The 23,969-nt window shown below is 35.5% G+C and overlaps 1 protein-coding gene across 1 annotated transcript in view; it reads left to right on the top strand.

Annotated features, from left to right (window-relative positions):
• Positions 1-22,205, top strand: part of LOC308622145 (bifunctional heparan sulfate N-deacetylase/N-sulfotransferase 4) — a gene marked incomplete at both ends in the record, with an annotated part of 257,940 nt that extends 235,735 nt beyond the window's left edge. Inside the window, 5 exons of the mRNA XM_081243310.1 lie at positions 4,003-4,177; positions 8,718-8,888; positions 9,807-9,916; positions 14,251-14,353; positions 22,086-22,205. Coding sequence (XP_081099436.1) covers positions 4,003-4,177; positions 8,718-8,888; positions 9,807-9,916; positions 14,251-14,353; positions 22,086-22,205 — 679 coding nt within the window. The remainder of the gene's footprint in view (positions 1-4,002; positions 4,178-8,717; positions 8,889-9,806; positions 9,917-14,250; positions 14,354-22,085) is intronic.
• Between the last annotated feature and the right edge of the window lie 1,764 nt (positions 22,206-23,969).

The raw sequence follows: 23,969 nt of genomic DNA, 5'->3' as shown, positions 1-23,969 counted from the left end.
TTGCTGTGGCTACAACTTCCAAAACTATGTTGAATAATAGTGGTGAGAGTGGGCAACCTTGTATTGTTCCTGATCTTAATGGAAAAGTTTTCAGTTTTTCACCATTGAGAATGATGTTGCCAGTAGGTTTGTCATATGTGGCCTTGATTATGTTGAGGTAAGTTCCCTCAATGCCTACTTTCTGGAGAGTTTTTATCATAAATAGGTGTTGAATATTGTCAGAAGGTTTTTCTGCATCTATTGAGATGATCATATGGTTTTTCTCCTTCAATTTGTTAATATGGTTTATGACATTCATTGCTTTGTGTATATTGAAGAATCCTTCCATTCCTGGGATAAACCCCACTTGATCATGGTGTATGATCCTTTTAACGTGCTGTTGGATTCTGTTTGTTAGTATTTTGTTGTAGATTTATGCATCTGTGTTCATCAGTGATATTGACCTGTAGTTTTCTTTTTTTCTGAAATCTTTGTCTGCTTTTGGTATCAGGGTGATGGTGGCCTTGTAGAATGAGTTTGGGAGTGTTCCTCCCTCTTCTATATTTTAGAAGAGTTTGAGAAAGATAGATGTTAGCTTTTCTCTAAATGTTTGATAGAATTCCCCTGTGATGCCATCTGGTCCTGGACTTTTATCTGCTGGAAGATTTTTAATCACAGTTTCAATTTCAGTGCTTGTGATTGGTCTGTTTATATTTTCTATTTCTTCCTGGTTCAGCTTCAGAAGATTGTGCTTTTCTAAGAATTTGTCCATTTCTTCGTGGTTGTCCATTTTTTTGGTATATAGTTGCTTGTAGTAATCTCTCATGATCCTTTGTATTTCGGGAGTGTCAGTTGTTACTTCTCCTTTTTCATTTCTAATTCTATTGATTTGAGTCTTCTGTCTTTTTTTCTTGATGAGTCTGGCTAATGGTTTATCAATTTTGTTTCTCTTCTCAAAGAACCAGCTTTTAATTTTTTGATCTCTGCTATCGTTTCCTTCATTTCTTTTTCATTTATTTCTGATCTGATATTTATGCTTTCTTTCCTTCTGCTAACTTTGGGGTTTTTTGTTCTTCTTTTTCTAATTGCTTTGGATGTAAGCTTAGGTTGTTTATTTGAGATGTTTCTTGTTTCCTGAAATGGATTGTACTGCTATAAACTTCCCTCTTAGAACTGCTTTTGCTGCATCGCATAGGTTTTGAGTCATTGTGTTTTCATTGTCATTTGTTTCTAGGTATTTTTTTGATTTCCTCTTTGATTTCTTCAGTGATGTCTTGGTTATTTAGTAATGTATTGTTTAGCCTCCATGTGTTTGTATTTTTTGCAGATTTTTTTCCTGTAATTGATATCTATTCTTATAACATTGTGGTCATAAAAGATACTTGATAGAATTTCGATTTTCTTAAATTTACCAAGGCTTAACTTGTGACCCAAGATATGATCTATCCTGGGGAATGTTCTATGTGCACTTAAGAAGAAAGTGTTTTTGGATGGAATGTGCTATAAATAGCAATTAAGTCCATCTTGTTTAATGTATCATTTAAAAGCTTGTGTTTCCTCATTTATTTTCATTTGGGATGATCTGTCCATTGGTGAAAGTGAGGTGTTAAAAGTCCCCTACATTTATCGTGTTACTGTCGACTTCCCTTTTTATGGCTGTTGGCATTTGCCTTATGTATTGAGGTGCTCCTATGTTGGGTGCATAAATATTTACAATTATTATATCTTCTTCTTGGATTGATCTCTTGATCATTATGTACTGTCCTTCTTTTCTCTTATAATAGTTTTTATTTTAAAGTCTATTTTGTCTGATATGAGAATTGCTACTCCAGCTTTCTTTTGATTTCCATTTGCATGGAATATCTTTTTCCATCCCCTCACTTTCTGTCTGTATTTTTCCCTAGATCTGAAGTGGGTCTCCTGTAGACAGCATATATACCAGTCCTGTTTTTGTATCCATTTAGCCAGTCTGTGTCTTTTGGTTGGAGCACTTAATCCATTTACTTTTAAGGTAGTTATTGGTATGTATGTACCTATTACCATTTTCTTAATTGTTTTGTGTCTGTTATTGTAGGTCTTTTCCTTCTCTTGTGTTTCCTGCCTAGAGAAGTACCTTCAGCATTTGTTGTAAAGCTGTTTTGGTGGTGTTGAATTCTCTTAGCTTTGCTTGTCTGTAAAGGTTTTAATTTCTCCATCAAGTCTGATTGAGATCCTTGCTGGTTAGAGTAATCTTGATTGTAGCTTTTTCCCTTTCATCACTTTAAATATGTCCTGCCACTCCCTTCTGGTTTGCAGAGTTTCTGCTGAAAGATCCGTTGTTAACCTTATGGGGATTCCTTGTTATGTTATTTGTTGCTTTTCACTGTGGCTTTTAATATTTTTTCTTTGCATTTAATTTTTGATAGTTTGATTAATATGTGTCTTTGTGTGTTTCTCCTTGGATTTATCCTGTATGGGACACTCTGTGCTTCCTGCGCTTGATTGACTATTTCCTTTCCCCTATTAGGGAAGTTTTCAACTATAAGCTCTTCAAATATTTTCTCAGTCCCCTTTTTTTTCCTCCTGTTCTTCTGGGACCCCTATAATTTGAATGTTGGTGTGTTTAATCTTGTTCCAGAAGTCTCTGAGACTGTCCTCAATTCTTTTCATTCTTTTTTATTTATTCTGTTCTGAGGTAGTTATTTCCACTATTTTATCTTCCAGGTCACTTATACATTCTTCTGCCTCAGTTATTCTGCTATTGATTCCTTCTAGAGAATTTTTAATTTCATTTATTGTGTTGTTCGTCATTGTTTGTTTGCTCTTTATTTCTTCTAGTTCTTTCTTAAACATTTCTTATATTTTCTCCATTCTATTTCCAAGATTTTGGATATCTTTACTATCATTACTCTGAATTCTTTTTCAGATACACTCTCTATTTCCTCTTCATTTGTTTGGTCTGGTGGGTTTTTACCTTGCTCCTTCATCTGCTGTGTGTTTCTCTGTCTTCTCATTTTGCTTAACTTTCTGTGTTTGCGGTCTCCTTTTTGCAGACTGCATGTTCATAGTTCCTGTTGTTTTTGGTGTCTGCCCCCAGTTGGTAAGGTTGGTTCAGTGGGTTGTGTAGGCTTCCTGGTGGAGGGGACTAGTGCCTGTGTTCTGGTGAATGAGGCTGGATCTTTTCTTTCTAGTGGGGAGGACCACGTCAGGTGATGTGTTTTCAGATGCACCTGGTGTTTCTGTGGCCTTATTATGAGTTTAGGCAGCTTCTCGGCTAATGGGTGGGGTTGTGTTCCTGTCTTGCTAGTTGTTTGGCATAGGGTGTCCAGTTCTGGAGCTTGCTGGTCATTGAGTGGAGCTGGGTCTCAGGGTTGAGATAGAGATCTCTGGGAAAGCTTTCACCATTTGTTATTACGTGGGGCCGGGAGGTCTCTGGTGGACCAATGTCCTGAACTTGGCTCTCCCACCTCAGTGGCTCAGTCCTGACACTCGGTCAGAGCACCAGGACCCTGCCAGCCACATGGCTGCTAGTGTTGGTGGGTCTCCTGCAGAGGCAGTGGTGGCTGTGGCTCACTGTGGGGACAAGGACACTGGCGGCAAAAGTTCTGGGAAGTACTCCTTAGCATGAGCCCTCCCAGAGTCTGAAAAATTCTTAACTACGAAAAGATATGAAGTATTTAAAAATATTTACTAGGCAATATGGTGTAATTTGCTGTTTGCCAAAGGTAAACCTAATTTTTCTGGTTTTGGTTTTCGATAGCACAGAACATCAGCCCAAATGTAAAGGATTTTCCCTCTGTTCTTTAACAACCTACCTATTTCATCTCACTCTTTCCCCTGCCCTAACTAGTCCATTAGAACAATATTACCTGGGATTGTTTTTACATTCAAAGTGTATAGAATAGTCTCTCTTTTGACTATTATAATACGAATAATTAGAAATTGATATAAATGGATGTAAAATATTTAAATTATTTCTTATCCATAGTATGGCAGGAAATCAATTAGACCTCAAATTAATTAATTGTCTTTCTCTGCCTTCAGGTATATGGAATTTTTCCCTACTCCATCCAACATTACAAGTGACTTTCTATTTGAAAAGAGTGCTAATTACTTCCATTCAGAAGAAGCTCCCAAACGAGCTGCATCTCTGGTCCCCAAAGCCAAGATCATCACCATCCTCATTGACCCCTCAGACAGGGCATACTCTTGGTACCAGGTATGAAGCAGTGAAAAATACCATTAAAAGCATTTGGTCATAGCTTGAATGTAAGCAATGGTGAATTTACAAAGTAAAATCCAGATGTATTGAACAGTCAAATGTTAAAAGAGCTAAACAAACAAAAAAAATTATGAGAAATAAGAACTACTGATAAGATCTACTTGATATCAATTTGGGCAAGGAGTTTCAAGCATAACATAACAGAAGGAAATCACACATCAAGAATTAATAGATTGAACCATATAAACATGTAAAATGTTGGTCAGTCACAATTAACAAAATTAAAATAACTATCTAAGTAGAGCATCTTTAGCAATACATGTTAAATGGCTTAGTTCCCTTAATTTGTAACAAAAAAAAAAAGTTCCTGCAAACTGGTAAAAGTAACTAACTAAGTAAATAAATATTTGAGTAAAAAAATGAGCAGACAAGCAAAAGGCATAGATAAACAATTTACATACACACACACAAATCCAACCGCACAATAATTTACATGAAAAATGATCAATCTGATTAGGGATCAACAAAATATAAATCAAAATGGTACTTTTAAAAATATCATCTTGGCAAAAATTGTCACGCTTTTTCTCTCTGTTGCTAAGGGTGTGATGATAAAAGTACTCGAACTTTCCAATAGAAGGATATATATGGAGATATTTTCTGAAAACTAATTTGATGACAGTCATCAAAAGGTTTGTAAAGGTACTTTTGTGCTGTGATTCCTCTTCTGGAATCGATCATAAGAAAACCTCAAAAGGATTAAAACTATGTATCCCTTTTTTATTCATCAAGGTACTAATCATAATAATAATAACAAAAGGAAAAGTAAATATCCAACAATATAGAATTGTGTCACACCGAAATGGAGTATTCTTCAGCATTTCATCTTTAGCAAACAAGACACAGTGGATCAAGGAAGGTGTGTTTATAGAGGTGGTGATTTGAATAATAATGAAAAGTTTTCAAAGGAAGAAGGATGTTAAAGGTCCCCCAAGGGAAAATGGGGAATCAGCCCTCGGAGGATCCTGAGAGATCTGGAAGGGTGGCTACAGGAAATAGCTTAGATGGGAGGGAAGCACTCCATTTCCAGAGTTCTTCACTTTTCTTGTGCTGGGACACTTCCGGCAATAGGGTGGAGTCCATGTTCCTCATTTCAGAAATATATTTTTAAAGCATTAAACTACATAGTATTACAAAGGAAACAACTATATAGAAAAGTAATTAAAATCAGTAACAAATTTAAAATCAAATTTGTTTAAAAAAATTTAAATTTACTGATTTTAAATTAAAAGTAATTTAAAATCAGTTACAAATATTTACTAAATCATTAAATGGCAAGATCTAATGATGGGGCTAATACTACTGTAATTTTGAAATAGTGGTGGGTATAAACATTTGATATATCTGAAAGACCTGTAATGTGATAAAAAAAAAAAAAAGAACTGATTTTTATTGGTGGTAAAATCACAAGTACAGTACATACCAAATTTTATTTAGAAGTTACTAAAAATAGACATTTTTTTTGAAGATTCAAGTTCATGGATCCTCTGAATTCTATCAGCTGGAGTTATTAAGAACCGCTGCATTGAAACTTAAGGGATAGAAAAGAGTATAAATGTACTTGCTGGTAAATTTGAAGATCTGGGATACAGAAATTAAAGTGACTATGATGGTCTCTTTTTCCTTTAAAAAGTTGAGAACAAGTTAATCTAATGAAAAGAGGGGAAAAATTTGGGAAGCAGTAGTTTGAGGAGAGAAAAAAGGGGGTATGAAATCTTGCTACAGGGGTGAGGTAAAGTTGACCAGAGAAATGTAAAATTGCCCATTGCAATGAAAGCCTAATTAAAGCTGATGACCTTGAATTTAAGGTGGTAATAATCTATATGTACTAAAATCCCAATGATATGAGTGCATACATAAATTAATGCCAAAATAAAGTAGATTAAAAGAAAAAATTTAATAGCATTGTAAAATAACAAGTAATTTTTCTTTCTCCTTCATTCTTTTTCTTGACTTTTCAAAATTTCTTCAATAAACATATATCGCTAAGAACAAATAATGATGGACAGAAAAATGTGATACTGCAAACTGAGATTGCAAGTGGTTAGGAATTCAAGTGGAACACTTGTTTTGGGAGCAAAATCCAGAAATTATTGTTAGAATCCATGAGTCAATGACTCCCTAATATACAAAAATGTGTCTTTCTCACTTTAACAAAATTCATATTGCAAAGCAAAATAAACTTATTTTTTTCAATCGTGCCAAAAATATTGAGATGTTAAGCCTTAATGAAACATTTTGAATGTGAACACTTGGGGAAAAATGTTGCACATTTTCCTGGCAGAAAAAATGGTCACTACTTAGAGCAGATTATATGAATCTCTTTTTTTTCCCACATGGATTCAACTATTTTTTTAAAAAAGAGAGAGAATCTATGCCTGCTTCTTCAAGTAAATTCTTTGAACATACACATTTGAAATGAATAATTTTTTCTGATAATACATTTTATTGCTATATTGCTAAGACTAGGGTTCCCAGCCTGCTGTACATTTCAAAATAATGCAACCTATTACTTAGGTTGCATTATTACCCAGTCTTGTCTATTCAGTAAGAACCATAAATTTGAAGCTCAGCAGGTATAATTCAGAAACTCCTACAAATGTCACCTGCCACTATAATTTCTACCCCACATTTTTATAAAGGGCCTCACAGAGGACCTATAGTGCTATTTTTCCCAGTTCTGTGTGACTTCTGGTCATATTTTTATGCTAATTTTTTAGTTGCATAAATATAAAAAAAGTTGGGGCTTCCCTGGTGGCACAGTGGTTGAGAATCCGCCTGCTGATGCAGGGGACACAGGTTCGTGCACCGGTCCGGGAAGATCCCACATGCCACGGAGCAGCTGGGCCCGTGAGCCATGGCTGCTGAGCCTGCGCGTCCGGAGCCTGTGCTCCGCAATGGGAGAGGCCACAACAGTGAGAGGCCCGTGTACCGCAAAAAAAAAAAAAAAAAAAAAACAGTTGTTGCTAAACTGGTATAAGTCAATACAGAGCAGATTAAGTACAATTCCATATTATCACTGTGCAAAGTAGAAATGTTCACATTACTATATTAACATGCACATAGTATGTTTATATTTCTTCACTCAAGTTACCCTGTTTCTACACCCTGTATTAATTAAATGTACTATGTAGTCTCTATGTATGTAGCATAATGCATTTACAAATAAGGTCAATAAATATGCAATTATGAGAGGGCTTCAAAAGTGTTATTATTTCTAACAACCTACCACTCATTAGTTACACTTTAACCATTTACCACTTAATCACCTTTACTTTCTTAGCAATTTTTATTTCTAACATATATAAGGGCTGCTATTACATAATTCTATCTGGCTCTAATATACTTCCATCCTTATCCTGTAGTAAATTTTCTTTAAGTTCACTTTTAGATATCTTGCAAAATCAATTCATCCATTCCCACACACCTCATTCATCTTCACTCAAATTTACTTTAAAGTTCTCTTAGTTTCCACATTTATTTTTTTCTGCTTATTAAAATCTTTCTCACATTTTAGCTCAAAAGCATCAATCATTAAAAAAGGTCCCTTCATCTTTCATTCAGAACTAATCACTTATTGGTCTGGCTATCACAGCAAATAATTTATACCTCTAGTCAAATATATGACTTTATCACAATCTGTTAATCTATTGTTTTCCATACCAGATTTTTATTTCTTTGAAGACAGCAATTTTGTCTTACCTATATCTTTTTATCTCAAGAATCTATTGCAGGTTGTTGTTCTCGGAAGGATCTTAATAAATGCTTATAAAATTGTATTGATTTCTGTTGGGCTCTTGAGCTTGACCAATGATGGTAGGATGTGAAAGATTCAGAGAATTTGGTACTGAAAAGCAGTAGTGAATTGGTATTTAGGAATTAGCAGAGTTAGGTGGAAACCCTTGGGAGGGTAAAAGCAAAGTGCCTTGGGCAACATCAACATAAATGTGACACCTGAGTAAGCATAAATAAACATCTGCCTTCTCTGTATCCATAGCACCTGCCACATAGGGATATTGGGGAATTGTCAGAACCCTCAGGAGTGGCTGTAATGAAAGAAGAGCACAGTAATATGTAAGCCTACTCCTGCCAATCAAAATCTCTTCATCAGGCTTGATCTGTCTGGTGTCTGACATCTTTTCACTTATAATCAGACCCATGGAGAAAATCCTTGTACTCTGTCTCTTGTCTTGCACCTAAACATTTTAGACATGAAGACAACCACAGGCTTATCTGAATGCTACTTCATATATATGGAAGGCTTATACTCTATATAAACAATATGCCAATGCCTAGGCTTCAATATAGTATGCACTTTTCACCTTATTTTTCATTCTAAAATCAATTAATTATTTTTCCTTACTCTTTTTGCAATAAATGACACACACATATATATATACACATCAAACACATACATGCATACATACCTATGCAGGCATAAAGAAAATTAATTTTACAATTGACTTTCTTATTAAAGCACCAAAGATCACATGAAGATCCAGCTGCCCTGAGGTTTAATTTCTATGAAGTTATCACAACAGCACATTGGGCCCCATCTGACCTGAAAACTTTGCAAAGAAGATGCCTATTACCTGGATGGTATGCAGTCCACATAGAAAGATGGCTCACTTACTTTGCTACTTCTCAGGTAATGTCCTCAACTGAATTTCTTCTGTTTATTATATCCTCATAGTGTTGCACTGACAAACAGAAAATATAAATTAACATTGCCACAGATAGCAATTTATTATCAGAGGAAGAAATGATAATTTTTACATTTTTAACATCAATAGTAGTACAACAATGTTAAGTGGCTGTGAAACACATTCTGGGGATCTTCCTTTGCATAGTAGCTGGTATCAAAGTGGTAGGGCCTCACACAGGAGGCATCAGGTGCTTCATAGGCAATAACCAGTAGAGGAGCAGCCAGTTAGACAGAACCTTATGGAACACCATGTGCAGATACCCGTGTGTCATCTGTCCTATGGGACTCTTATAAGGAAAGAAGGAGGTCATGGATTAGACTGTCCAAATGGAAAGTGTTGTAACAGCTCCAGCAACTTGGGATAGAACAGGAAATAAGAATTTGCAGAAAGCGTCCACATCCTTTATCTTCTTCATTCCAGTCAGGTCACAACTAAAACCTGAGTTCTCTGTTGTGGTTTGTAAAGAGAATAGATGGGTAATTTTCATCTGTATGCCCATTATTTCCAAGCCCTTGGTACCAAGGTCAACTCATGGAATTTCATAGGTTGGATAAGTATCTGTATTACAGAGCAGATGGAAAATCGTGTTTCTACTGAACTACTAAATCAAGAGAGTGTCCGTGTTTATTTATGATTTACAATCAAGTTAGTTAAGGTTATAAAAAATGCCTTTGGCAAAACTTGCTGTTTATTTGGAAGGACACAAGAATAGTAAACATTAACATGTATGCTAAGTAGTGCATATTTTCTTCCTTTTCACACTGATCTAATTGATTAACATCATACCAGGTCAAGGGAGGCAGCTTGGTCTATTTAATTTAATTTTGTTCTTCATAAAGTGACTATTTTTGACTCTACAGTTGCTAATTATTGATGGACAGCAGCTGAGATCTGACCCAGTTACTGTGATGGACGAAGTCCAGAAGTTTCTGGGAGTTACACCTCATTATAATTACTCTGAAGCACTAACGTGAGTCTATTCTCATGGTTGATTTCATTTCCATTATTTGCCATCATAAATTATCACTGGTAGGTGTGTATATAGCATCATTAATACTAGGTATGAATTTATACATCATTATGCTACTCAAAAGCAGTCAAAGGAATGTCCTCATTATTCATGTAGTGTCTCCCCTTTGAATACCAGGAACACTTTACCTCACAGGCATTTTATGTATCACAAATTCCCCTTTTTGTGAGCTTTTTCCCAATATAAATTTGTTTAGTAAACTTTCTACATGACTACTCTATGCAGAAAGCGTTCTAGGAATTGAGGTTACAAAGGTGAAAAAGATGATCTCTTTCCCCAAGTAATTTACAGGTTAGAAATAAAATGTTAATGGCCTCCATTAGCTCTGTGAAAGTGAGTAGTGTTTTGGGAAGAATTGGGAAAGGGATACATTCATGTTTTACTCTGTATTTATTAAATTGTGTATAACCAAATATAATCACATATAATGTAGTTATTATTGCACAGCTGACTGCCCAGAACCTACCGGCATGTAACCGTAGCCATTTTATTATGCTCATGGATCCTGTGCGCTGGGAATTTAGACAGGACACAGCCAGGACAACTTGTCTCTGCTCAAAATATATACTTGGGGCCATATTTGGGAAGACATTAATATCTAGGTATGACTTGAATGGCTGGAGACTGGAGTCTTCTGGAGGCTTCTTTACTCACACCTTTGGCTCTTGGACTGGGATGGCTCAAAGCTGAGCTCAGTGGGACAAGACCTCTCTGTGTGACTTTCTCACAGTGTAGTGGTTTTGTGTTCTGAGAGGGGGTGGTATATCGAGGGAATGTGGTTCAAGGCCTTCTCTGACCTAGCCTTGCAAGTCATATAGCATCACTTATGCCATATTCTATTGATTGCAACCAAGTCACTAGAGTCAGTGCAAATCCAAGGGGAGGGAAAGGAGCCTCTGCCTCTTGATGAGGAGGGGCAAGGGCATTCTGCAGAAGAGAATGTGGGAGGGTGTATATTGTTGCAGTCACCTTGGGAAAATAAAATAATATACTTGGGTGTTTGAAAATGGAAAAAAAAAGTGTAAAGAAGCAAAATAAACAAAAACAAAAGCTCCAAGCAGTCAAAATATATATTTAAAAGGGCATGTACTTGATGCCCTCACAAAGGCCTGATATACAGCCTATTAAGTTTTAGACAAAATTTTAACAAGCTTGATTATATAATTTCCCAGTTCACAGCAGATTAGAATCAGCAGTTAGATAATTAGAGAGGGTAATGGAAGGACAGGAAAAGAAGCAATAAGATTGGGTTGTTCGTTATCCACTAAAACAAGTCTAATGAAGTTTTTACCTACACATGGAAATAACAACACAAGGCACGGCCCCTGCTGATTAAGTAGACAAAGTTTCCTGTAATACGTTTACATAAATACTTATTGATGTCAGCATGTCTTCCCCTGCTTGCCTGCAGTAGTTTAGGGAATGGTTCTGTTCTGTTTACTACAAATAGTTCCTTATGGTTCAATAAACCTGTAAAATCATACTTCAAAAGAAGAGATTACAAACAAGTACAGAATATATGGTTTTTTTTTAGAATATATGGTTTTCAATACATGTCACACATCACAAAAATTAATAACTATAGTGATGTTCTGTGTAATAAAAGAACTTGTAAGGCAACAAGTTCATATCCTCAAAGTTGTCTAACAGTTATTTGAGAAAGGCTTTGCATCTTAATTTCACAATTTCATGCCTACTGAAACCAAACCATAAAACAAGGAATTGATATAACTTAGCAAGAATAAATGCCCATTGTTAGACTTCGGGTCTATAACATTGTCAATGCAGTACATGAAACCAGGGCATCAAAGAAATGTGGATTCAAGGTTATGGCAACCCTATCTAAATGAATGACTTTCAATATTCTGGATGGCTCTCCTTCCTCGGGTTGTATTAAGCTCTGCCTCACAACAGCTGTTTGGAGAGCAAGGAGAGACAGCAGCCCATCCTGAGACCTCTGTACACCGGAGAGCAAAGGAGATACTCTCAGTGTGTATCAATATCTTGGCTTGGTTGCCAGAGCTGTATTTTACCTTAATGCAGTTAAATATTCTCATCCTGTGGCAGAAAATGCTATTTAAGGGCACTGTTATGCTGCCTTCCCCATCTCATTTTGCACAGCATGCAGAATTGTTTTTCCTCTTGGGAAATTAATGAAAACTAGAGAAAGGCCTATGATAGGCAGATAGCAGATTGAAAAGTCCAGGATGGAAATGATTCTGTCTTCCTTTTATCCATTTAACCAGTGATGTATTTAATTTTAATTGATAACAAGTACTAGGACAACCTGGACTGCAAGGATCAGGTCTCTAATAATAGATTGGGCAAGGAACTGTAAAGAAAAATTCCCTCTCCCCCTAAATGAGTTCACATATGTGCAGAAGCAAATTGCAGGTGTACCGTTATTATAGGAATAGGCCCAGGGCAACAAAATATTCTGCAACTAATTAACTTTATGTCCTACTCAATTATGCTCCATCTTTCTAAAGCATCTGCTGAGCAATGAAAATGCAAACCTTTTCGATGTTTTATGCATGCAGCAAGTCCCATAGCAGTAAATTTAAAATTGCCCTTCCTATTTGGTTTATTCTCTCATTTTTCCTACCTTGTTGGCTCTAAACAAAAATTCTTATATATCTGAGTTTAAACCAAATAATTAGGCCACACATTCTTTCTTTTGTAACTTTGTGCAGCCATGGGAGCAAAACAACTTTAGAATTTTCTTTAAGAGTATTGGGTCTGAATTAACCAATAGGATCATCTGCCTTCAACAAAAGAATTGAAGATTTGTCTAATCTTCCATTCACCATTTGTATAATCTGTGTCTCAAGTTCTCTGGAAAAATATAGTGAATTATATCTTTACCCTTTTAATTTCCTCCTTCAAAAGTATAAACATATTGAACTGTTAAAAAAATATATAGCAGGGCTTCCCTGGTGGCGCAGTGGTTGAGAGTCCGCCTGCTGATGCAGGGGACACGAGTTCATGCCCTGGTCCGGGAAGATCCCACATGCCGCAGAGCAGCTGGGCCCGTGAGCCATGGCTGCTGAGCCTGTGCGTCCGGAGCCTGTGCTCCACAACGGGAGAGGCCACAACAGTGAGAGGCCCGCGTACAGCAAAAAAAAAAAAAAAAATATATATATATATATATATATATATATATATATATATATATATATATATATATATATATATAGCAGTTTTCTTAGAAGCTTTAATTCAGGTTTATATACATGGAAGCAACATAAGTGTCCATCAACAGATGAATGGATAAAGATGTGACACATATATACAATGGAATATTGCTCAGCCATAAAAAGAAATGAAATTGAGCTATTTGTAGTGAGGTGGATGGACCTAGAGTCTGTCATACAGGGTGAAGTAAGTCAGAAAGAGAAAAACAAATACTATATGCTAACACATATAGATTCCACATATATGGAATCTAAAAAAAAAAAAAAGTGGTCATGAAGAACCTGGGCAAGACGGGAATAAAGACACAGACCTACTAGAGAATGGACTTGAGGACATGGGGCAGGGGAATGGTAAGCTGGGACAAAGTGAGAGAGTGGCATGGACATATATACACTACCAAATGTAAGACAGATAGCTAGTGGGAAACAGCCACATAAAACAGGGAGATCAGCTTGGTGCTTTGTGACCACCTAGAGGAGTGGGTTTGGGAGAGTGGGAGGGAGGGAGATGCAAGAGGGAGGAGATATGGGGATATATGTATATGTACAGCTGATTCACTTTGTTATAAAGCAGAAACTAACACACCATTGTAAAACAATTATACTCCAATAAAGATGTTAAAAAAAAGTATATTTACATTACATTCAGTCACCTTACTATATACCATTGAATGACATCAAAGAAATCTGTGAATATATTTTAACAGGGAAATCATATAAATAAGACAATAAATATTCTAAAGATCCTATATATATGGTTGTAGTTTTGTAGTTCATCTTTCATATTTTATGGATGAACAGGTAAAATATAAAACTTAATAATTTCATCGTAAGAAAAGACTAAAGATCTATATGTTCTTTTTCATTACAGTAGAAATATCAAAAATACATAACATATAGTTTATTTAATCTCATAAATCAATTCAATTAATATTTGTAGAATTGAATTAAATTAAATCAAAGCAACAGGCATATGAAAGTGCATTTCCTTTACACAATTGGTGAGGCTCTCTCAAAATTCTGTGTATAATTTATAATCATTATATTTTTATTATCATTTATATATTTTATCGTTTGTAGTTTTGATCCCCAAAAGGGCTTTTGGTGTCAACTACTGGAAGGAGGAAAGACCAAATGCCTTGGAAAAAGCAAAGGTCGAAAGTATCCACCCATGGATCCAGAGGTAATATTTTCCTCATCTTTGAAATACACTGGTAGAACCCTGTGCATACAACTATTTCAAAGTTAGTAGACAATATATTTGATTCCTTTTTCTGCTTTTTCGTTGCTATCAATAGTTTTATATATTTGGAAAATAAATAGACAGACCAACAGAGATAGATGATTGATAGATATCTGTAGAAAATGTGTGCTGGGATGCAATTCAAACATAAATACTTACTGAACAGTAACTCCTTTCCAAACGTGTAAAGTACTTAAATAAATTATCTACTAAACAAGTGATTTTGGATAAAGTATATAAGCATTATTATTATGTATTAAATACATATATCCAATGCCTATACAATGCATGGTACTGAATTAAGCAAAGGAAGTAAACTGCTCTGATCACCAATTACAACATATGGTGGAGAGGTTCTTCCACATCACCAAGCAAGTCTCAGACACCAGCTGGGTGTCGCACAACTCAACACAATTCTGACACTGTCTTCCCAAATATAGTAACAGATCCCACAGGCTAAGGGCCACATCCTATGAGACTGTCCCTCCCTGTTCAGGTTTTCACCTCAAGTCCCAAGTCCAGGTTATCACCTCCATTTTGAACCACTGGCTATAGATTAGACGTTCCAAAAGCCCGCTCCTTGGTTCTGATTAAAATGCTAGAGCAGCTCCCAAAACTCAGAGAAACATTTTCCTTATTGGATCACTGTTTTATTACAAAGGGATATAACTCAGAAATAGATATATGAGATATATCAGATATATGAGGTGCAGATATACGAGATGCATAGGCCAAGATATGGGGTAAGGGTGTGGAGGTTCCATGCCTTTTCTGATTTCTCTAGTTTCTCCACATGTTCATCAACCCAGAAACTCTCCAAACCCCATACTTTTTGGGTTTTTATGGAAGTTTCATTACAGGGACGTGATTGATTAAATCACTGACAAATGGTGATTGATTCAACCTCCAGCCCCTCTCCCTTACCCCATGGTGAGGGGATAACATTAAAGTTCCAAACTTTTGCACCAGAGGGCAGACAGCAGAAGCAAGAAGAACTACAATCCTGCAGCCTGTGGAACAAAAACCACATTCAGAGAAAGATAGACAAGATGAAAAGGCAGAGGGCTATTACCAGATGAAGGAACAAGATAAAACCCCAGAAAAACAACTAAATGAAGTAGATATAGGCAACCTTCCAGAAAAAGAATTCAGAATAATGATAGTGAAGATGATCCAGGACCCTGGAAAAACAATGGAGGCAAAGATCCAGAAGATGCAAGAAATGTTTAACAAAGACCTAGAAGAATTAAAGAAGAGACAAACAGAGATGAACAATACAATAACCGAAATGAAAAATACACTAGAAGGAATCAATAGCAGAATAACTGAGGCAGAAGAACGGATAAGTGACCTGGAAGACACAATGGTGGAATTCACTGCTACAGAACAGAATAAAGAAAAAAGAATGAAAAGAAATGAAGACAGCCTAAGAGACCTCCAGGACAACATTAAACACAACAACATTCACATTATAGGGGTCCCAAAAGGAGAAGAGAGAGAGAAAGGACACAAGAAAATATTTGAAGAGATTATAGTCAAAAGCTTCCCTAACATGGGAAAAGAAATAGCCACCCAAGTTCAGGAAGTGCAGCAAGTCCCATACAGGATAAACCCAAGGAGAAACATGCCAAGGCACATAGTAATCAAATTGGCAAAAATTAAAGACAAAGAAAAATTATTGAAAGCAGAAAGGGAAAAGCAACAAATAACATACAAGGGAACTCCCATAAGGTTAACAGCTGATTTCTCAGCAGAAACTCTACAAGCCAGAAGGGAGTGTTGTGATACACTTAAAGGGATAAAAGGGAAGAACCTACAACCAAGATTACTCTACCTGGCAAGGATCTCATTCAGATTCGATGGAGAAATCAAAAGCTTTACAGACAAGCAAAAGCAAAGAGAATTCAACGTCACCAAACCAGCTCTACAAAAAATGCTAAAGGAACTTCTCTAAGTGGGAAACACAAGAGAAGAAAAGGACCTACAAAAACAAACCCTAAACAATTAAGAAAATGGTCACAGGAACATATGTATTCAATAATAACGTTAAACGTGAATGGATTAAATGCTCCAACCAAAAGACCCAGGCTTGCTAAAAGGATACAAAAACAAGTCTACAAGAGACCCACTTCAGATCTAGGGACATATACAGACTGAAAGTGAGGGGATAGAAAAAAAATTCCATGCAAATGGGAATCCAAAGAGCTGAAGTAGCAATACTCATATCAGATAAAATAGACTTTAAAATAAAGAATGTTACAAGAGACAAGGAAGGACACTAGATAATGATCAAGGGATCAATCCAAGAAGAAGTTATAACAATTATAAATATATATGCACCCAACATAGGAGCACATCAATACATAAGGCAACTGCTAACAGCTGTAAAAGAGGAAATCAAGAGTAACACAAAAATAGTGGGGGAATTTAACACCTCACTTATACCAAAGGACAGATCATCCAAAATGAAAATAAATAAGGAAACAGAAGCTTTAAATGACACAACAGACCAGATAGATTTAACTGATTTTTATAGGACATTCCATCCAGAAACAGCAGATTACACTTTCTTCTCAAGTGCACACAGAACATTCTCCAGGATAGATCACATCTTGGGTCACAAATCAAGCCTCAGTAAATGTAAGAAAATTGAAATCATATTAAGCATCTTTTCTGACCACAACGCTATGAGATTAGAAATGAATTACAGGTAAAAAATGTAAAAAACACAAAGACATAGACTAAACAATACGTTACTAAATAACCAAGAGATCACTGAAGAAATCAAAGAGGAAATCAGAAAATACCTAGAAACAAATGACAATGAAAACACAATGATCCAAAACCTATGGGATGCAGCAGAAGCAGTTCTAAGAGGGAAGTTTATAGCTATACAAGCCTACCTCAAGAAACAAGAAAAATCTCAAATAAACAATCTAACCTTACACCTAAAGGAACTAGAGAAAAAAGAAGAAACAAAACCCAAAGTTAGCAGAAGGAAAGAAATCATAAATATCAGAACAGAAATAAATGAAATAGAAACAAAGGAAAACAATAGCAAAGATCAATGAAACTAAAAGCTGGTTCTTTGAGAAGATAAACAAAATTGATAAACCATTAGCCAGACTCATCAAGAAAAAGAGGGAGAGGACTCAAATCAATTAAATTAGAAGTGAAAAAGGAGGAGTTACAACAGACACCGCAGAAATACAAAGCATCCTAAGAGACTACTACAAGCAACTCTATGCCAGTAAAATGGACAACCTGGAAGAAATGGACACATTCTTAGGAAGGTATAACCTTCCAAGACTGAACCAGGAAGAAACAGAAAATATGAACAGATGAATCACAATTAATGAAATTGAAACTGTGATTAAAAATCTTCCAACAAACAAAAGTCCAGGACCAGATGGCTTCACAGGTGAATTCTATCAAACATTTAGAGAAGAGTTAACACCCATCCTTCTCAAACTCTTCCAAAAAATTGTAGAGGAAGGAACTCTCCCAAACTCATTCTATGAGGCCACCATCACTCTGATACCAAAACCAGACAAAGATATTACAAAAAAAGAAAATTACAGACCAATATCACTGATGAATATACATGCAAAAATCCTCAACAAAATACTAGCAAACAGAATCCAACAACATACTAAAGGGATCATACACCATGATCAAGTGGGATTTATCCCAGGGATGCAAGGATTCTTCAATATACACAAATCAATCAATGTGATACATGATATTAATAAATTGAAGAATAAAAACCATATGATCATCTCAATAGGTGCAGAAAAAGCTTTTGACAAAATTCAACACCCATTTATGATAAAAAACTCTCCCAAAAGTGGGCATAGAGGGAACCTACCTCAACATAATAAAGGCCATATATGACAAACCCACTGCAAACATCATTCTCAATGGTGAAAAACTGAAAGCATTTCCTCTAAGATCAGGAACAAGACAAGGATGTCCACTCTCACCACTATTATTCAACATAGTCTTGGAAGTCCTAGCCACAGCAATCAGAGAAGAAAAAGAAATAAAAGGAATACAAATTGGAAAAGAAGAAGTAAACCTGTCAGTGTTTGCAGATGACATGATACTATACATAGAGAATCCTAAAAATGCCACCAGAAAACTATTAGAGCTAATCAATGAATTTGGTTAAGTTGCAGGATACAAAATTAATTCACAGAAGTCTCTTGCATGCTTATACAATAATGATGAAAAATCTGAAAGTGAAATTAAGGAAACACTCCCATTTACCATTTCAACAAAAAGAATAAAATACCTAGGAATAAACCTACCTAAGGAGACAAAAGACCTGTATGCAGAAAACTATAAGACACTGATGAAAGAAATTAAAGATGATACCAACAGATGGCGAGATATACCATGTTCTTGGATTGGAAGAATCAATATTGTGAAAATGACTATACTACCCAATGCAATCTACAGATTCAATGCAATCCCTATCCAATTACCAATGGCATTTTTTACAGAGCTAGAACAAAAAGTTTCACAATTTGTATGGAGATGCAAAAGACCCTAAATAGCCAAAGCAGTCTTGAGGGGAAAAAATGGAGCTGGAGGAATCAGACTCCCTGACTTCAGAGTATTCTACGAAGCTACAGTAATCAAGACAGTACGGTACTGGCACAAAAACAGAAACATAGATCAATGGAACAAGATAGAAAGCCCAGAGATAAACCCACGCACTTATGGTCAACTAATCTATGACAAAGGAGGCAAAGATATACAATGGAGAAAAGACAGCCTCTTCAATAAGTGGTGCTAGGAAAACTGGACAGCTACATGTAAAAGAATGATATTAGAACACTCCCTAACACCATACACAAAAATAAACTCAAAATGGATTCCAGACCTTAATGTAAGTCCAGACACTATAAAACTTTTAGAGGAAAACATAGGAAGAACACTCTTTGACATAAATCACAGCAAGATCTTTTTTTGATCCACCTTCTAGAGTAATGGAAATAAAAACAAAAATATACAAATGGGGCCAAATGAAACTTAAAAACTTTTACACAGCATAGGAAACTACAAACAAGATGAAAAGACAACACTCAGAGTGGGAGAAAATATTTGCAAATGAATCAATGGACAAAGGATTAATCTCCAAAATATATAAACAGCTCATACAGCTTAATATTAAAGAAACAAACAACCCAATCCAAAAATGGGCCAAAGACCTAAATAGACATTTCTCCAAAGAAGACATACAGATGGCCAAGAAGCACATGAAAAGCTGCTCAACATCACTAATTATTAGAGAAATGCAAATCAAAACTACAATGAGGTATCACCTCACACCAGTTAGAATGGGCATCATCAGAAAATCTACAAACAACAAATGATGCAAAGGGCATGGAGAAAAGGGAACCCTCTTGCACTGTTGGTGGGAATGTAAATTGATACAGCTACTATGAAGAACAGTATGGAGGTTCCTTAAAAAATAGAATTACCATATAATCCAGCAACCCCACTACTGGGCATATACCCAGAGAAAACCATAATTCAAAAAGACACATGCACCCCAATATTCATTTCAGCACTCCTCACAATAGCCAGGTCATGGAAGCAACCTAAATGCCCATCGGCAGACGAATGGATAAAGAAGTTGTGGTACATGTATACAATGGAATATTACTTGGCCATAAAAAGGAACGAAATTGGGTCATTTGTTGAGATGTAGTTGGATCTAGAGACTGTCATACAGAGTGAAGTAAGTCAGAAAGTGAAAAACAAATATCGTATATTAACGCTTGTATTTGGAACCTAGAAAAATGGTACAGATGAACCAGTTTGCAGGACAGAAGTTGAGACACAGTTGTAGAGAACAAACGTATGGACACCAAGGGGGGAAAGCCATATGGGGTGTGGGGATGGTGGTGTGATGAACTGGGCGATTGGGATTGACATGTATACACTGATGTGTATAAAACTGATGACTAATACCTGCTGTATAAAAAAGTTAAAAAATAAAAAGTTCCAACCTTTTAATCACAAGGTTGGTTCCCCATTCCACCAACCTCCATTCTTAGGTGGGGTCCATAAGCCACCTCATCAACATAACAAAATATACCTTTATCACTGTCTCACTTAGGAAATTCCAAGGGTTTTAGGAGCTCTGTGCCAGAAATGGGGCCAATGATCAACTTCATATTTCTTATTATGAATCACAATATCACAAATAGGATACAGGATAAAACAGTTATGAGCCCAGGTTTATTATAGGAGGAGAAGTTAGTTACAGTCACTTGTTTATAATAAGATACACAAAACAATGTGAAACTACAAAAATGCAGGAGAAAAAAATCTTTCAATAAAAGTTATAGTATGAGGAGATAGACTAGGATTGGGAAACCAATTTGCAATCAACTGAGTAGATATAATGAGTATCTCTCCTAAGACAAGGTGGGCAAAAGGAAGATGGAAGTGATTAGGTATTACTATGGATATAGAAGAACTGGAAGGTCCTCAAACTATACCTTTGAACTCAATAATTTCAAAAGTCCTTCAAAAATCACTTTAATCTACCAAGAAATCAATGTAAAATTCCACTACTTCTATAAAACTCTTATCCAGAATTTGAAGTGTTTACAATCTGGTTTAAGGGAAGAAATGTAATGAAATACCTGGTGAATGGTACAAGACAAAATGTAGTTATGTTAAGTCCATTTCCACAGTACACACAAAAGTGGCTAAGGGAGTTTTAGGAAGAAAGAGACTCATTTGTGCTAAAATATTGGGAGGGCTTAAGAGAGATGGTGTAATTTTGACCAGATGGAAACCAATACGTGGGCCATTGTTGCCTATATTTTCACAGGAAAAATGTTCATCTCTACTATTTTATCAAAGAGACACAGAACTATGTTCATTGGGTTCTAATATGAGGTAAGTGACATCCACAGAGAAAGACCAATTATAAATTTTCTGTCTTCCAGAAATAAAACAAGCTAAAACCACAGATATATCTGATAATCCGTTTTTTTTTTAAACCATTCATCTAAAAATAGCCCATCACTCCAGCTTGGTTAGGAATATAAGAATCACATGAAAGATCATTATAGTGATCTTTATAATGAGACCTTATAATATCTTTGAAGAAGAAACGCTTAATGATTTTTTCAAAAAAAAAAACTGTTTTGGTCCTGAATAAATATAGAAAACATTTTATAAATTGCAAGTTATTTCTTTAATCATGAAATTTAGTTTTTGTGATTATGTTTGTTTTTCATCTTTATGCTATGACCCAATTTTACATAAAGTGACCAATTTAAAAAACATAGATGTTTTTTCTGTAGATTTGGTACCACATCTGGTCCCTACGTACCTCATTCTTTTTTAGTATTATATACTTCTTATCAACGTTTCTCCCTACATAGCCTTCAGCAATCCCTTAATAAATAGGTGTTTTAGTGGTTGTATAAGGCACATAAGTTATACCTGGACCCATTTTTATTTTACAGCTACACTTCTTCCAAATATTTTCTAATGGTAAAAATGAGTGATATCTGTAGAAAAATACAAAGAAATTCCTATTTTATAGCCGGTCCTAGTATAGTAGAATTTCTTAAGAAATGTGCACAATCTCATTTAATGAACTAATAGCTTCCTTTGTCTTCTTTTTCTTTTCACTTTTCAGTCTAGAACCTTCCTCTCTAATTACTACCGAGATCATAATGTGGAACTGTCCAAGCTGCTACACAGACTGGGGCAGCCTCTCCCATCATGGCTGAGACAGGAGCTACAAAAAGTGAGATAGCACTGGAGAGAAGAACCAAGGCTCCCAAGATACTGACTTTTACTATAAAACAGAAAAACAAACCCCTCATCTTTTATCCCCTTAATGCACTTGTGACTGTCAACAGAGGATCATGTGAATAAATCTCCTTCTATCTTTTTCATAAAATGAAAACTGTTATATATGCACTCATTGGCAATTACTAGCATCAATCCCTGTGTGAGCTTTTGAGAAATAATGTGGGGTTTTGTGGCATTACCCAGTTTCCAATGTGGGGATCGTAACACAGCCCAGTTCCTCTGTTGACCATAAGGTTTCAGAAACTGTGTTTGACTGAGAACACTGATTATATGCAAGAGACAAATTAGAATCTTGAGGAAAAGATAAGGACTGAGATATCTGTAACTGAGGCTAGTAGTAACCCAATATCTGAATTAAGGGCTTACATTTTCCCTTGCTAATTTAAAAACAATTGTGCTTTTGTTATGAACTTATAAGTATAATCCTCTACTCTTATTTTGAGCAGTTATTACTTATTATATTTAGCCCACACATGTTTTCCTCTGTTACTCCTCTTTATGAATTTCTTTGACTTGCTAAAGAAGTTGCAAAGTTGTAACCTCCCACATTTTTGGTCTGTTTTCCTTTTATAGGAGGAGGCTATCTGAAAATTTCCATATTCACTGACAATAGTATTTTATCTGGCAAGGCATGCCATTCTCGGTGAATTTTGCATTATGGTTCCAACAGCGGCAATCAGAGATTTGGGGGAAAAATGAATGAGAAAGTGCATACTTTGCATACTATTAACTACTGTGTATAAGGCCATATTTCCATGGGTAAAAATCTTACCATACTATTAATCTAGGTATTTCCACCTTGACAGTAATGTAGTATTTATATATTTTTTCACTATCCACAGAAGAAAAAAAACTTTATTGATAAGACATGGAATGAAAATACCAATATGTGTTTACAGGTAGAGAGGGGCACTTGTGCCTTTTATGTAGTACATGTCAATCGCTTAAAGCATGGACTTTTATATGTGTCAGTACATATACTAATGCAAAATATTATGTTTTTAATGCCTATTTAACAGAAGAAATGTAATCTAAAACTTACCTCTTTAAACACTATGAATTCTCTAAATTAAACCTTATGTCTCATCCATGCCATCCAAAAATTAATTTCTAGAGAAGAAGTGATGCTCTTCCTGTCTTAGAGTTATAGGTTACTCTCCCATTTGGAGGATTTTTGTCTCATTTGTCAATGAAGGTATGTTAAAAGTTTGTTCATCTTTTCAGTGATACATGAATGTAAAATTTCAGCAGAACAGTAAATCAAAGTGGCTTTGGTAGCATTACCTATCAATCCATCCTTCCTCCAGAGTAATTTTTCTATAGGCTGTAAATAATATTACTTTCTCCTATAATTTGAGCAATTATGCTTGACATAATTCAATGTCTTCAAAGGAAACTGAAGATCATCGTTTCTGTTTGTTTGTTGTTTGTGGTTTTAAGCAAACAATTCAAGTATGATCTAAAAGAGAATCAAGAAACAGGATTCACCTTTGGACTTATACTTCATTAAGATTTGTGTTTTTCTGTTGTTTTCCCACTGCATCTAAAGGCTCTTGATCTTTTTCAGAAAATGTTAAAATTTTTCTTGGGTATGAATTGATACAAATCACAAAACTGTTGCTTTTGTTGTTCTTTGTTCAGTGTGAGACTCAGTTTCTCCAACTTATTGTTACTTAGGTGAGCATGTGTTTGATAACATTCCATT

This window comes from Mesoplodon bidens (assembly GCF_964165515.1).
Source record: "Mesoplodon bidens genome assembly, chromosome: 1".
Lineage (NCBI taxonomy): Eukaryota > Metazoa > Chordata > Mammalia > Artiodactyla > Ziphiidae > Mesoplodon > Mesoplodon bidens.
The sequence above is the reverse complement of the archived record's forward strand: the minus strand, read 5'-3'. Positions and strand labels throughout refer to the sequence as shown.